The sequence below is a fragment of the Heterodontus francisci genome, chromosome 30 (assembly GCF_036365525.1).
Source record: "Heterodontus francisci isolate sHetFra1 chromosome 30, sHetFra1.hap1, whole genome shotgun sequence".
Taxonomy (NCBI): Eukaryota; Metazoa; Chordata; class Chondrichthyes; order Heterodontiformes; family Heterodontidae; genus Heterodontus; species Heterodontus francisci.
Window position 1 is genome coordinate 25341366 of NC_090400.1, and position 17299 is coordinate 25358664.

A 17299-nucleotide genomic window follows, 5' to 3' on the forward strand; every position below is an offset into this window, starting at 1 on the left:
AGAGTTATGCTTTTCCTTCACTTGCACTTGAATTTTCATCAGCAGTGTTGACTATGTAAAGCTGTCTGATTTCTGTAACAGCTGCCTTGATTAGAATGCATTCAATCCCACTCTATTTATCGGGACGTCATTTGAACTCTAATTTTAATCAGTGGCAGTGATGACCACCAGACCAACTGTGGACAACCAAATGGAAACCTACGCAGGTAAAAAAAAACTTGCATTTATATAGTGCTTTCACAATCACCGGACGTCTCAAAGTGCTTTACAGGCAGTGAAGTACTTTTGAAGTATAGTTACATTTGTAATGTAGGAAAAGCAGCAGCTAACTTGCACACAGCAATCTGATAATGACCAGACAGTCTGTTTTTGTGATGTTGATTGAAGGATAAATATTTGCCAGGACACCAGGGATAACTGCCCCCCACTCTTCAAAACAGTGCCATGGGACCTTTTACATCCACCTGAGGGGGTACATGGGGTGCTGGTATAACATCTCATCTGAAAGACGGTAGGGTAAGAAAGAACACTAGCGCTATAAAACATGCTGATGGTCAAAACTGAAATGACAAGATGGGAAGAAACTGACCACCACTATTCACAGCGACTTAAAAGGGATCTGCAGCTTGTAACTCCTTCCTCCACAGGTACCATCTGATTTTTGGCAAGTAGTTGTCTACAACCACTTGTCCTAATTCTAATCATTTGGTGTAGAATTTTTCCAGTAAAATCCCATATCTCATCGTAGGATTATCAAGGACAGTTAGTCCATTGTCACCTGACAGGCCCAGAGACTGACAAGTTACTCATTACTGAAAGAATAGTCAGCATGAGGATTGGGAGGGTTTTAGAAATCACCAAAAGATGACCAAGAAACTGATGATGATGTAAAATATAGCATGCAAGAGCAAACAAGCAAGAAATATAAAACAGATTGTATGAGCTTCCATAAGCATGTAAAAAGGAAGAGTAGCAAAAGTAAATGTGGTAGAAACTGGAGAAATTATAATGGAGCATAAAGAAATAGCAGAGACATTAAAGAAATATTTTGTATATCTTCACAGTAGAAGACATAAAAACAGACCGTAAATAGTAAGAACCAAGGAGTGAGGAACTTAAAGCAATTATTAGTAAAGAAAAAGTACTGGAAAAATTAATAGGACTAAAAACAGACCAATCCCCTAGGGTTCTAAAAGAGGTGGCTACAGAGATAGTGGATATATTGCTTTTGATCTTCCAGAATTCCCTAGATTCTAGGATGATCCCACGGATTGGAAGGTAGCAAATGCATTCAAGAAAGGAGGGAGAGAGAAAACTGGGATCTATAGGTTATTTAGCCTGACATCAGTTGCAGCGAAAGTGCTAGAATCTATTATTAGTGACATTGTAACAGGGCACTTCGAAAATCATAATACGATTAGTCAGAGTCAACAGTGTTTTATGAAAGGAAAATCATGTTTTTGAGGGTGCAACTAGCAGCGTAGATAAGGGGAAATTGTGGAGTCAGTACATGTGAATTTTCAAAAGGCATTCAATAAGGCACTCAAGAGGTTGTTACACAAGATTAGGGCTCACAGGATTGGAAGTGATATATTAGCAATGTTATGATCCTGTAGTTTTTTTTCAGGAAGAATGCAGTGTGCCTTTAAGGCTGGAAAAGGAGCCGTACTGCTTTAAGAATCAGCAAGCTTCAGGAGTTAGAGAAAGTGCTTTTTGGTTGCTGTTGGATACAACCATATGAAAGGGGGGAACCAACCAGCTTCAAAATGCATCTTGGTTACCCGGCAACAGCCAATCAGAGACCAAGGACTGGATATGCAATGTTGCAATTATCTTTTGAACTGGCTTTTCAGTTGAAACAGACTGTTCTAACTAACTCACAGAAACAGACAGACAGCTGTGTGTTAGCACCTGAAAGGAGTGCTCTCAGACCATTTAAACTGAAGGATGATAATTTAGTCTGTTTATTTATTATTCTCTCTCAAAATTCGAAAAAGTCAAGCCGAAACAGAGATCCCTGATAATTTAAACTGAAGGAAGGGAAGTTAGACTGTGACAATCTTTTATCCCTCAAAAAATTCTAAAGCCAAATTGATTCATTAAAAAGTGTTTGCTAATTGTAGAAATTCATCGCTGGAGAAGGAGCAACAATTTCAACTTCTGAATTAGACTACGGACTGTTCTACTGTTGAAGAACCTTTATTCTCCATCGGACGGCTGTGAGGATTTCAAGCAACTTTGGACTGTTCCACATCCGGCAGGAGCATAAATCTGCAAGGACTCTAATTTTTTCTATTCTTAAATGTTGTTTATATCTTGGTAGTGTTTTTCTAATTAAACAGTTAATTTGTTGATTTAAAGACACCTGGTTTGGTTAGCCGCATTCGGGGTTAATAGATGGTACAATTTGGCTGGGTCTTTCTTTAATTTTGAAAAGTTTAAAATGGTATGTTAGGTGATCTGTGGAGGGACAGGATTGAATTAACAGCGCTTTTCTCCCACCAATCAGAATCGCATATTTTGATTGAGGGCTTTGACTGGAGTGGTCAGTCGTAATAGTATGGATTGAAGATTGGTTAATGGGTAGAAAACAAAGAGTAGAAATAAATGGGTCATTTTCAGGTTGGTAGGTTGTAATTAGGAGGGTGTGGCAAGGTTCAGTGCTTAGGCCTCAGGTATTTACAATCTACATCAATTACTTAGATGAAGGGACCCAGTGTAACTTATTCAAGTTTGCTCATGATACAATGTTAGGTCGGAAACTAAGCTGCGAAGGGAATGCAAACAATGCTGAAAAGGGATAAAAGCAGATTAGGTGGCTAGACTAGAAAGTCCAATCCGGGCAAGTGTGAAAATGATCTATTTTGATAGGAAAAACAGAAATGTAGGATTATTTTCTAAAAAGGTGAGGGACAAGTAAATGCTGTTATGCAGGGATGCAATGTCCTTGTGCATGAATCAAAGAAAGTTAACATGTCGGCACAGCAAGGAATTAGGAAAGCAAATGGAAGGTTAGCCTTTATTGCAAGGGGATTGGAGCAAATACAGGGGTTGGTGAGCCCACACTTGGAGGCCTGGGTACAGTTTGGGTCTCCTTACCTAAGAAAGGATATACTTGCCTTTGAGGGGGTGCAACAAAGGTTCACTAGATTGATTCCTGGGATGAGAGGGCTGTCCAATGAAGAGAAATTGAGTAGAATGGGCCTATATCCTCTGGAATTTAGAAAAGTAAGAGGTTAATCTCACTGAAATGCAGAAAATCCTTTGGGGGCTTGGATATGTAGATGCTAGTTCCCATGGCTGGAAAGTCTAGATTTAGGGGTCATAGTCTGAGGATAAGGGGTCAGCCATTTGGGAGAATTTTGAAATTCTCTACTCCAGGGGAGCTGTGAATACTCAGTCTCTGAGTATTTTCAAGACTGAACTTGATCGATATTTGAACACTGAGGAGACCAAGGGATTTGAGGATAGGGCAGAAAAGTGGAGTTGAGGTAGAAGATCAACCATGATCTTATGGAAAGGCAGAGCAAGCTCGAGGGGCAGTATGGCCTATCCTGCTCCCAATTCTTATACTGGTTGGTTCAGCAAACTAAAGCAGCAGCAAGTCTTACGGATACAGCACAAACCTGTGAAATATGTCAAATCTATATAATATAAATGGAAAAGCAGCTCACAGTTTGTAATAAAGGCTACCAGCAAAACTTACACATTTAAGTGGGATAGCTTTCGAATCAACTTTCCCATTTCCTCAACATGTTTCCTTTAGTCTGGGAACAGAAAGCCCAGAGGAGGGCACAGAGCCCAGAGGAGGAGCAGAAAAAAGCTTTGGAAAGGCCAATGACAGATTAAACTAAAAAGCCCATCCGTCTGTTCAGGTAATTCCATAACGCTATGAAAATTAGAGCAGGGACGGTTCCGAGTACACTTATCAACATTTCTCTCTCGACAAACATCACCAAAACGGGAGGAAATGATCATTGCTGTATGGAAAACAGCTATATTTGCATACATAAAAAGTCACTGCACTTGTAAGTAATTTACTGTATGTAAAGCACTTTGAGATGTTTATGTGGAGTCTGATGAGGTGCTACAAAAATAAAAGACTCTCTTTCTAATTGTTTCTCTGACAATGCACACAGATGAGAAGTGAACTGGGGACTTTCTGGTATTCTTGGCTCATTTATGTTAACTAGTGCATCTGTCCAAGAGGGATAAAGGGAGCTACAAAATTCTAATTCTGACCACAACAGATAAACAGGGTTTTAGTTCAGAGATGTCAGAGCTGTTCTTCAGGAATAGTATCTGATCAATTAAGAGTTAGAATTTGGCCTTGTAAGCTATAATTACATTTGGTTACCTCCTGCATTCTGAATTGTCAAGATTAAGATAAAACATATAGAAAGTATTTAAATTTGTGTATCTTGAGGGGTTGTGTCAAGCCAACCATTACTCAAATTCTGAATATCTCAAAATCAGATCTTAAGGGTCCTACACACCCTCAGAACTACAAGTTTTACAAACCAATAACTTTTTTTGCCAGACTTCAAGGAAAGATCACTGGGTTCTCCAAAAGATTGACCCACAGCATCTACTAGTGCTCAGTTCTCTCCACCTCTCCTCCTGGGAGTGAACCTTGGCCTTGACCTACACCCAATGACTGCCACCCGCAACCACCACAACAAGCTGAATCCTTGGTTGATATGGAATTCCTCATTTCCAAATGACGAGCAGCAGTTTTGTGTAGGACCTTAAGACAAAGTGAAGGGGTAGCAGACATCTGAATCTCCAGCTAGCTGGTGAGTAGGCCGCAACATGAGAAGAAACCTTTTTGTGCAGTAAGTTGCTAGCATTTGGAATGCACTGCCTGATAGGGTGGTGGATGCAGATTCAATAATAGCCTTCAAAAGGGAATTGGATAAATACTTGAAGGAAAGAGCAGGGGAATGAGGCTAAATGGATTGCTCTTCAAAAGAGCAGGAGCAGACTTGATTGGCCAGATGGCCCCCTTCTGTGCTGTACTATTCTACAAATGTGAAAAGTTAAAATTTTAGTGCAACTAAAAATTATTGCATTAACACATCTGTTGTAATGGCTCAATATAGGTTATTTTGTGTTTCAATACAGTTGATTGGAATAGTGAAGCCTGTGCACACACCTGTCCAGTGACTTTCCAGTTCGTTCCTCTGCTGCCCCACTTCGGGAGAGGCAGAGCTCAGCACTGCTAGTGGGTGTGCACGGGGATGAAATAGGCAGATACACAGCTGTCCACACGTGAAGCGCCCGAACATGACATACTGGGTGTAAAACCTGTCAAGAAAAATGTCAGCACATATTACAATGTTGATGTATACTTTTTGTAGTATTTCCTATCCTTATACACATCTGCCATAGCAGAACATTATTGAAGGTTACCAATGACACAAAGCATAACACTAATCTGTACAGTCTATCCCAGTTAGATTCTTGGTCTACTCTACGCTGAAATAACTCTCAACAAGGTTGCATTTGGGGTGGTCTGGGCTAGAGTAGATTTGCACGTTGCTCACCGTTTCACTGCTGGGCATGTACAGGTAGTTTTGGAAGTTTATGTTGCCAGTTCGTAGCAGTGACCAGACTGAGCATGTGCGCTTGTAGATGTTGCGTGCCTCTCGCTCTCTGCTATTGTTACAGAGGAATGTTCCATACAGACACGAGTATGTATGTTGAACCAGCTTCACCTATGGAGAAATAACAGTGGGCTTAGGCACAAAATTCGACAATAACTTCCAATATTTAAAAAAAACCACTGGATAATATGAATATTGGGAAACAGCTCTGAAGAATCAAGGACCGAACAGCAGGATATCACCAAGGCTAAAAAAGTAAAAGGAAGAAATGATGATGTGATCCCAATTTTAGGTTCTGGAACTGACGAATGTAGTAAATACTGAGGAAGTCAAAGATAACCACTGTTTTGAGGGTTTAATAAAGAATTAGGAAACACAGCAAGGAATGTATTGGATGGTGTATTTGGAGCATAGAAAGGAGAAACGTTCACAGGACTTCTTTTGGGCCTCCTTATCTCGAGAGACAATGGATACGCGCCTGGAGGTGGTCAGTGGTTTGTGAAGCAGCGCCTGGAGTGGCTATAAAGGCCAATTCTAGAGGGACAGGCTCTTCCACAGGTGCTGCAGAGAAATTTGTTTGTCGGGGCTGTTGCACAGTTGGCTCTCCCCTTGCGTCTGTCTTTTTTCCTGCCAACTACTAAGTCTCTTCGACTCGCCACATTTTAGCCCTGTCTTTATGGCTGCCCGCCAGCTCTGGCAAATGCTGGCAACTGACTCCCACGACTTGTGATCAATTTCACAGGATTTCATGTCGCGTTTGCAGACATCTTTAAAGCGGAGACATGGACGGCCGGTGGGTCTGATACCAGTGGCGAGCTCGCTGTACAATGTGTCTTTGGGGATCCTGCCATCTTCCATGCGGCTCACATGGCCAAGCCATCTCAAGTGCCGCTGATTCAGTAGCGTGTACAAGCTGGGGATGTTGGCCGCCTCGAGGACTTCTGTGTTGGAGATACGGTCCTGCCACCTGATGCCAAGTATTCTCCGGAGGCAGCGAAGATGGAATGAATTGAGACGTTGCTCTTGGCTGACATACGTTGTCCAGGCCTCGCTGCCATAGAGCAAGGTACTGAGGACACAGGCCTGATACACTCGGACTTTTGTGTTCCGTGTCAGTGCGCCATTTTCCCACACTCTCTTGGCCAGTCTGGACATAGCAGTGGAAGCCTTTCCCATGCGCTTGTTGATTTCTGCATCTAGAGACAGGTTACTGGTGATAGTTGAGCCTAGGTAGGTGAACTCTTGAACCACTTCCAGAGCGTGGTCACCAATATTGATGGATGGAGCATTTCTGACGTCCTGCCCCATGATGTTCGTTTTCTTGAGGCTGATGGTTAGGCCAAATTCATTGCAGGCAGCCGCAAACCTGTCGATGAGACTCTGCAGGCACTCTTCAGTTTGAGATGTTAAAGCAGCATCGTCAGCAAAGAGGAGTTCCCTGATGAGGACTTTCCGTACTTTTCCAACAGTAATATTGATGAGCGAGAGAGACACACAAAAAAAAAAAAGACTCCTCTGAAGCGCGTTGAGATGTTTTATTATAAAGAAAAGAAAGACTAGCATTTATATAGTGCTTTACATGACCACTGAGCACCTCGAAGCACTTTACAGCCAATGAAATACTCCTGAAGTGTAGTCACTGTTATAATGTAGAAAGAGATTAGAGACTAGTGGTGAGATAGCTTTTTCTTGTGTCATGCTCAGGAGTGAGAAAGATGCTGCAAGAACCTCTCAGATATGGCAGTGATATTCTAGTCTTGGAATTCAGCTTCACAGAGGCAAGAGTTGTTCTGGGGCGATGGTGCATGGCTATAAGCACTTTGTATGGGTATATGATGCCAAGCCCCATTCTCTCATTAACCCAATAATGCTCACTGACCTACACTGGTACCTGGTCAAGTAATGTCTCGATTTTAAAATTCTCATTTTCAAGCCCCTCCGTGGCCTCACCTCTCCCTATCTCTGTAACCCTTGAAGATATCTGCGAATATCTAATTCTGGTCTCTTGAGCATCCCCAATTTTAATTGCTTCACCATTAGTGGCTATGCCTTCAGCTGTCTGGGCCCTAAGCTCTGTAATTCCTTCCCTAAACCGCTCTGGCTCTCTACCTCTCTTTTCTCCTTTAAGACGTGCTTTAAAACCTAACCTTTTTGATTAAGTCTTTGGCCATCTGCCCTAATATCACCTTATGTAGCTCATTGTCAAATTTTGTTTATAATGCTCCTCTGAAGTGCCTTGAGATGTTTTATTATAAAGATAAGAAAGACTGGCATTTATATAGTGCTTTACATGACCACGGAGTGTCTCAAAGCACTTCACAGCCAATGAAATACTCCTAAAGTGTAGTCACTGTTATAATATAGGGATCGCAGAAGCCAATTTGTACACAGCAAACGCCCACAAGCAGCAATGTGACAATGACCAGATAATCCATTTTTGTGATGTTGATTGAGGGATAAATATCGGCCAGGACATCGGGGATAACTCCCCTGCTCATCATCGAAATAGTGCCATGGGATCTTTGACATCCACCCGAGCAGGTAGATGAGGCCTCGGCTTAACATATCATCCAAAAGACAGCATCTCCGAAAGGACAACACTTCCTCAGGACAGCATTGGAGTATTAGCCTTGATTTTTGCGCTCAAGCCCTGGAATGGGACTTGAATCCAGAACCTTGTGACTCAGAGGTTAAAGGCACAATATTTATGCCCTTGTTGTTTTAATTATACAAGTAGCGATGTTTGTAAAGCTAATCTATTCTGATTAAACAAAGAAACCACTTTGTCAAAGATGTGCCTTCTACACATTCCCAATACTTAGAATCCTTACCAGGAATGCATCGCTGAACTCGAAAAGACATGGAAACTGTTTCAAAAGCTGATGGACACAGTCCAGCCACTGCAGAAATACTGGACACTGCTCGCTCAGATCATCCAGATTTTCAGAGTGACCACATCGGTCACCAAACTTATGACCAAAATCCAGCCATTCAGTTTCCACCAGAACCTGGAATCCCTGTAAAATAGATACAGTAATACTGTATTCAAAGATCCAGTGACAGCATACAGTTAAATGCTAATATTATATCGAAGATTTAAAAACTGTCGACTTCCCATCAGTAACTGAAAGAGATATGTTAATGTTTGGGGTTATGATTTTTTGTTGTTGTCATTTTTGATGTTGGGTCTCCACCTAAAAAGTCAACCTGCCTTTTCTTTTCCAGATGCTGGCTGATCCATTTATTTCTAATGTTTTAGATTAACAGTATTTTCATATTCTATTATCTCCATTTAGACTTAATGATGGATTAATGTTCTGATGATCGCATTCCCATGAAGAAACATATTGAACTTTGAAAGATCAGCTTTGCCCACAGTTTGCTATAGTTTAATGACAAATCTTTTACCTTTTAATCACTTGTGTGCTAGATTGATAATCCAGAAATCTAACTCAGTCTCCCTAAATGATTTCCATTACTTCAAAATGAATACCTGGGGATGACAATAGCAGCTTAACCTGTTGAAGATTACTTCAGTTACAACATTATGCTTCGGGTAGATAAGTCACCTAGTCTAGCTGGCTTGCATTCCAGGTTGCTAAAAGGAAGTGAGAATGGAGACAGTGGAAGGGCTTATCATAATCTTCCAATCTTCCCTGGATATTTATTTATTTAGAGATACAGCACTGAAACAGGCCCTTCGGCCCACCGAGTCTGTGCCGACCATCAACCACCCATTTATACTAATCTATATGAGGGAGGTACCAGAGGATTGAAGAGTGGCAAATGTGACAGCCTTATTCAAGAAAGGGTGCAAGACAATCCTACCAACTACAGGCCAGTTAGTTTATCAGCGGTGGGTAAGGTTTCAGAAATAATAATCAAGGGAAAAAAATCAACTTGGAGAGGTTCGAGTTAATTAAGGATAACCAGCACTCAGTTGTAAAAGACACATCCTGCTTTACAAATCTAACTGAACTTTCTGATGAAGTAAAACAGAGAAGGTTGATGAAAGGAAATGGTGGATGTTGTTTATATGGATTTTAAGAAAGTGTTTGATAGTGTGCCACATAGAAGGCTGGTCAACAAAATTGAGACTCATGGAATAGGAGGATCAGTGTCCAATTGGATAAAAAATTGGACAAAGGACAGATGACAGCAAGTCGTAGTAAATGGTTGCTTTTCAGACTGGAGGATGGTAGACAGTGGTGTTTCCCAAAGGTCCGTACTGGAACCACTGCTTTTTTTGTTATATATAAAAAAACTTGGATCTTGTAATACAGAGTAGAATTTCAAAATTTGCCCATGACACCAAACTTGGAGTTGCGGCAAACAGTAAGGATGATACGAACCGCCTGCAAAAGGAGATCAATAGGTAAGCAAAATGGGCAGACAGGTGGCAGATGGAATTTAATACAGACAATGTGAGGTGATGCAGAAGGAATAGGGAGAGACAATATATATTTAAGGACACAGTTCTAAAGAGTGTGCAGGATCAGAGGGTCCTGGGGGTGCAAGTGCATCAATCTTTGAAGGTGGCAGGACATATTGAGAGTGTGGTTAGTAAAGCATATGGGATCTTGGGCTTCATAAATAGAGGCATTGAGTACAAAAGCAGGGAAGTTATGTTGAAACGGTATAAAGCTCTGGGTAGGCCCAACTGGAGTACTGCATCCAGTTCTGGTCACACACTGCAGGAAGGATGCGAGAGTCCTCGAGAGGTTCCAGAGGAGATTTACCTGAATGGTTCCAAGGATGGGCGTTTTAGTTACACAGTTAGCTTGGAAAAGCTGGGTTTGTTCTCCTTGGAGCCAAAGGAAATTGAGGGGAGATTTAATACAAGCGTACAAGATTATGACAGGCCTAGATAAGTTAGACAAGGATAACTGTTCCCGTTAACTAATGGTACAAGGACTAGGGGATACAGATTGAAGGTTTTGGGGAAGAGATGCAGGGGGAATATGAGGAAAACTTTTCTTTTTAAGCAACGGGTGGTAATGACCTGGAACTCACTGCCCACAATGGTGGTGGAAGCAGAGACAATCAATGATTTCAAGAGGAAGTTGGATGCTCACTTGAGGGAAACAGACTTGCAGCCCTACGGGGATCAAGCAGGGAGGTGCGACTGGCTGGATAGCTTCTTGGAGAGCCGGCATGGACATGATCGGCCAAATGGCCTCTTTCTGTGCTGTAAATGACTATTAGCCATAATTACAAAACTCTGATGGTGCAATAGGATAGTTGCAGGACTGCATTCAAATCCAACCCACTGATGGATGAAAGCCTCCAAGTTTCCTTTGTGAAATGAGTTTGGGCAACTTTAATGCAATTCTGAGGCACAGACCCAAAACAGCAAAACTGCTAACAGCTGGTGTGAATGAGGAATGTCACATTGGCACATTCAGATGCTTAATGCAGACACAAGGTACCCTTGAAGAACCCGAAGTTCACAGAAAAAGCATGAAAGGTGAGTAGATTTTTAGAAGAGGTGCAAATTCTATGGCTAACTTTGATTAGTTTTGCTATTTTCAGTCGACTTCAGCTTGTATCCAAGTGTGAAATTCATCAGATAGCTGATGTTCCCAGCTCCCAAACAGAGAACATATCGGTGCTGTATATGCTCACACCTCAGCAATGATATAAACTTAACAGAATCAACAACAGGAATCTCCTATTTAAAGATTGGGAATCAGTAAAATGCACCTTAAATCAGTTGGACAACTCCAGGACAAGGTTTCTAAAGAGCTTCACTGTAGTGTATTATTTCTATTATTTGATTAGGTCCTTTGAAAAGGAAGACTGATGTGGTTTACTCTCCTGGATTATTCATGTTTTAAAATTTTTATGCACTTTTCCCATCTGCCTGTGGATCAGCTTTGCTTGACCGTTGCAGATTAAGTTGCTCCTAGTTTCACTCCAGCTTTTGAACTTTTTGTGCTGATCTGGCTCAGAATTCTTAAGAAGTTATCAAACAAATGCAAAGTGTTGAAGTCCAAGTTATTCCTTACTCACAAACTATTAAAGTGAAGAGAAGCAGTTGTTCGCTTCAGCTGTTTAGTGTGTGGCCCTCCTCTACATATCATCCAATTGTCTTTGTTCAGTGAAGCTACAGAAGTTCTGAGAATGACCCTAAACACATTGCCTTTCACTTCCAAGAGCTGCGACTCCTTCTTGGACAGAAGGGACGAAAACAACCTCTCCAACGGGCATCAAACATTCTATCTGAACAAGTTTGGATTATCTCAAGCCAGTTTAGTGTGACTGTAAATCATAGCATGAAACATGTAGTAAATTACACCCTGAACGATTGACATAGGTAAAATACAAGGTTTAATCATACCTCAATTGTCCTATAATAAGGGTCTAATAAAATCTTGGCCAGTGCTACTATCTGTGGAGTGCGATCCCAGCCATCGGAACAGTGTACAAGGACTGGCCTCCCTTCCCTGTCCACCACATTTGCCACCAGCATAGCTGCCTTCAACATCACAGATAAGTGTTGTAACCACTTGGTGCTCTCCAGGGCTGAAAGCCAACTGTCAACAAAACACAGGCGAACACATCCATTGATTATGTGCAAACAAAAATGGGTCAATATGTAAAAAAAGTGTCCACGCACACACACAGAAAATTGTGTGTCTATTGCAATTAATTGACAGGTCTAATGCCAGCAACACCATGTGAACTGATTCCACACACAATCGATGTTTCTACTGTGTGCAGTGAATTAGTGTGTACTGTACCCATCTCACACACATTCTTTACTGCACACAATACATACACACAATCTGCTGCACAGAACAGATACACCCATCTCCTTCTCCTTGCACCCGAATCACACTAAATTGCTGACCATCTTGCTGAACATTAACTTCCCTTTCTGGCCCTGGTGCTAGGTGACGTAAATGGCTGCTCTCCTCAGGTACTGTCACCCTCTTTTTCATAGCGGCTGTCTTCATTCTCCCTCCTCAAAAAGTCCTCCCTTGACCAATGTTCTTGTAAACGACCTTACCATCTCCAATCTCTCTTTTCTTTCCAAAGTCCTTGAATGTGTTGTTGTCTCCTAAACTTGTGCTCATGTTTTCCACAACAACTTGTTGGCGTCTCTCCAATCAGATTTCTGCCCCTGCCACAGCACCACTATAGCACAAATGAAAGTCACAATAACATTTTCTGGGACTGTGACCATACTGCATAATCTCTCGTCAACCTCTGTGCAGCCTTTGCCAGTCAAACATATCCTTGTCTAATACGCTTCCTCTATTTTTCAGCTTAGTGGAATTACCTACACTTGGTCTCAGTCTTATCTATCTGATCTTAACCAGTGCATCTCAAAGCAATGGCTTCTCTACCCACCATTACATTATCTCAGGAGGCCCCCAAAGATCTATCCTTGGCCTCTTTGCTTGATGACATGCGCATTTGAGGTCAGGATCGACATATATACTTACCAATATCCAGCTCTACCTCTCCACCACCTGTATTGACCTCTCCCTCGTCTCAGTTGTCTGACTGCTTGTCCAGCACCCAGTCTTGGATCAGCCGCAACTTCTTCCAGTTAAACAGTGGGAAGACTAATGCCATCATCATCGACCCCTCAAACTGCAAAAACCTGTCACAATTTCCATACCCCCATCCCAGACTGTTCGCAACCTCAGTGTCCTATTTGACCTCGAGACAAGTTTCAGACTCCATATATTCTCCAACAGAAGGACTACCTATTTCCACCTCCTCAACACTGCCTGCATCAGCCTAACTGCTGAATTCTTCATCTCTACCTTGGTCACCTCCTTGACTTGACTATTTCAATGTTTGCCTGGCCATGCTCCTATATTTCCCCCCTCCCTAAAACTTCAGGCAATCCAAAATTGCTTGTATCCCATACTGCACTAAATTCAACGAGTGAATCATCCCGTTCTCACAGAAATCGACAACAAGAGGCCATTCGGCCTATCATGACTGTGCCAGCTGACAAGTAGCCATCCAGCCTAATCCCACTTTTCAGCTCTTGGTCCGTATCCTTGTAGTTACAGCACTTCAAGTACATATCCAAGTACTTTTAAAATGTTACGAGGGTTTCTACCTCTACCCCCCTTTCAGGCAGTGAGTTCCAGATCTCCCCACCCTCTGGGTGAAAAAAATCTCCCGTTAAATCCCCTCTAAATTCCCTACCACTTACCCTAAATCTACGTCCCTGGTTATGGACCCCTCAACCAAGGGGAATAAGGCCTTCTTATCCACTCTATCGAGACCCTTCATAATTTTATACACTTCTATTAGGTCTCCCCACAGCCTCCTCTGTTCCAAAGAAAACAACCGTAGCCTATCCAATCCTTCCTCATAACTAAAATCCTCCAGTCCAGGAATATCCTTCTAAATCTCTTCTGAAACTTCTCAAGTGCAATCATACCCTTCCTATAGTGCAGTGACCAGAACAATACTCCAGCTGTGGCCTAACCAGTATTTTATATAGTTCCAGGATAACCTCCCAGCTCTTGTATTCGATACCTTGGCTCCCATGAGGCAAGTAACCCATATGCCTTCTTGACCACCTCATCCAGCTGTCCTGCCACCTTCAGGGATCTGTAGACATGCACTCCAAGGTCCCTCTGCTCCTCTACACTTCTCAGTATTGTTCCGATCATGGTATGTATTAAGTTTCTAGCGGTGACTTTTAATTTGGAAATTGAATTCTTTTAATACAAGACAAATGAAAACACCTGGTTTGAGAAGCTGGCAAACAAACAAATCAAAGGGAAGCCCATGCTTATTTAGTAAGGTCATAATGGGAAGTGTAAAGACCCTAAAGAATGGAAACCTCTCTGAACTGCTTGATGGAGACAGTGAGTTGGCAGCTGCCTTAGTCAGGGATTTTAATTATTCATATGATTTCCCAGAACAAAGAGATTTGGAGTTGGAAATAATTAGTTTAAATTTCTACCTGGGACATCCCACATGTACCACTTGCTATGGAGATAGATGATGCAGGGGTGCTTGTTGGTGTTTTAATCTGTGTGCTTGTTAACATTCAAGCAGTTGGCTTTTGGAAAGATGTTGGCTTCAGACAGGCTGTCGATCCCAGAGACAGCAGTTGGACTCAGGAGCAAAGAGGCCATTGGGAACCAGGGTGTTTCTGTTTTGAGGCAGCCCCGTGCTCAAGCTGGGAAGTCCAAATTTGTGAGTGATTTCATACCATGGAAGATAGCTGAGCAACTAAGCAGTCAAAGTGGCGGCTCAGTGGTAGGGCAGCACAGTGGCGCAGTGGTTAGCACCGCAGCCTCACAGCTCCAGGGACCCGGGTTCAATTCTGGGTACTGTCTGTGTGGAGTTTGCAAGTTCTCCCTGTGTCTGCGTGGGTTTCCTCCGGGTGCTCCGGTTTCCTCCCACCGCCAAAGACTTGCAGGTGATAGGTAAACTGGCTGTTATAAATTGCCCCTAGTGTAGGTAGGTGGTAGGGCATATAGGATTACTGTAGGGTTAGTATAAATGGGTGGTTGTTGGTCGGCACAGACTCGGTGGGCCGAAGGGCCTGTTTCAGTGCTGTATCTCTAAATAAATAAAAAAGTGAATTCCTAAAAGCTGTGGTACACTTTGGATTGGTCAGTGAACAAACTGCCAAGATCCTATAAAGCATAAGGGAACTCTTGGGGTGGAAGTAAAAGTCAAACCGGGGTGTTCTGTTGAGATTTAGAGTGTAAAGTATACCACTTCATGTTCTATTAAGGTATTCAGTTTAAAGTATAAGTGATTCCAAATTGCAGTGTTAAATTAGCAGTGTTTTGCTTTAACTCTTATACAGTAATGTTTTTTGTTTAAAACGTGAAATCTTGCAGCGTAATTCTTTCAGTAATAACTGACAATTCAACTTCCTCTTTTTAAAAGGTAATGGTCCTTAATGGGATCGTAACAGTATCCTATCGCTTATTGTACACTACCTTGTTTTGTTAGGCTTCTCCCAATGCATTACCTCACACTTCTCCAGACTTAATTCCATTTGTCGCTGTTCTGCCCACCTGACTAGTCCAGTGATATCTTTTACAGCTTTCTTCATTAACCACACAGCCAATGTTTGTATTGTCTGCAAAGTTCTTAATCAAAACCCCTAGATTCAAGTCCAAATCATTGATATATACCACAAATAGTCAAAAGACCGAGTACTGAGCCCTGCAGAACACCAACCGAAACAGCCTTAGTCACAAAAACACCCATCAACCATTACCCTTTGCTTCCTGTCTCAAGCCAATTTTGGATCCAACTTGCCACTTTTGTCTTGGATCCCATGGGCTTTTACCTTCGTGACCAGTCAGTCATGTGGGACCTTATCAAAAGCCTTGCTAAAACCCATACAGACTATATCAAATGCACTACTCTCATCGACCCTCCTTGTTACCTTCTTAAAAAATTCAATCATGTTAGTCAGACATGACATTCCTTAACAAATCTCTGCTGACTGACACTGATTAATCAAAGACATTCTAAATGAAGACTTATCCTGTCCCTCAGATTTTTTCCAATAATTTTCCCACCACCACCTTTTTAAACAATGGTACAAGGTTAGCTGTCCTCCAGTCCTCTGGCATCACATCTGTAGCCAGAAAGAATTGGAAAGTGATGGTTAGAGGCGCCGCTATTTCTTCGCTTGCTTCCCTTAACAGCCCAGGATACATTTAGTCTGGGCCTAGGGATTTATCCACTTTCAAAGATGTTAAACCCCTTAATACTTCCTTTCTGACCATGGTAAATTGGCTCCTGACCTCCCCAGCACCTCAAATTTAAAATTCTCATCCTATCCTAGTGTTTAAATTTCTTCATCGCCACGTCCTTCTCTTTCTCAGTAACCTGCTCGAACTGTACAACCATATAAAAAAATCATTCCAAGCAACCCATTTCCCTAATATAAAAGCAAAATACTGCGGATGCTGGAAATCTGAAACAAAAACAAGAAATGCTGGAATCACTCAGCAGGTCTGGCAGCATCTGTGGAAAGAGAAGCAGAGTTAACGTTTCGGGTCAGTGACACTTCTTCGGAACTGACAAATATTAGAAAAGTCACAGATTATAAACAAGTAAGGTGGGGGTTGGGCAAGAGATAACAAAGGAGAAGGTGCAGATTGGACCAGGCCACATAGCTGACCAAAAGGTCACGGAGAAAAGGCAAACAATATGTTAATGGTGTGTTGAAAGACAAAGCATTAGCACAGATTAGGTGTGAATATACTGAATATTGAACAGCAGCAAGTGCAAACCTGAAGAAAAACAACCTGAAAAAAACAGTGGGTAAGCAAACTGAACAAACCAAGATGAAATGAAATAAATGCAAAAAAAGATTGTAAAAAATGTAAAAAGGAATGTAAAAAAAAAGGGAAGAAAAAATAACTAAAAATGAAAGTAAAATGGGGGGCTGTCATGCTCTGAAATTATTGAACTCAATGTTCAGTCCGGCAGGCTGTAGTGTGCCTAATCGGTAGATGAGATGCTGTTCCTCGAGCTTGCGTTGATGTTCACTGAAACACTGCAGCAATCCCAGGACAGAGATGTGAGCATGAGAGCAGGGGGGAGTGTTGAAATGGCAAGCAACCGGAAGCTCAGGGTCCTGCTTGCGGACTGAGCGGAGATGTTCCGCTAAGCAGTCACCCAGTCTGCGCTTGGTCTCCCCATTGTAGAGGAGACCACACTGTGAGCAGCGAATACAG

General features: G+C 42.0%; 1 protein-coding gene across 7 annotated transcripts in view; it reads right to left on the minus strand.

The window, feature by feature from the left end:
- mtmr4 (myotubularin related protein 4) overlaps window positions 1-17299 on the minus strand; it is a 214277-nt gene that overhangs the window by 16304 nt on the left and 180674 nt on the right. For 6 of the 7 annotated variants that reach the window (XM_068010247.1, XM_068010248.1, XM_068010249.1 and 3 more), the window contains 4 exons: window positions 11947-12142; window positions 8438-8623; window positions 5547-5717; window positions 5156-5307 (listed from right to left, as the gene is read on the minus strand). In XM_068010247.1, coding sequence (XP_067866348.1) covers window positions 5156-5307; window positions 5547-5717; window positions 8438-8623; window positions 11947-12142 — 705 coding nt within the window. The remainder of the gene's footprint in view (window positions 1-5155; window positions 5308-5546; window positions 5718-8437; window positions 8624-11946; window positions 12143-17299) is intronic. The other variant, XM_068010250.1, reaches the window with a different exon arrangement.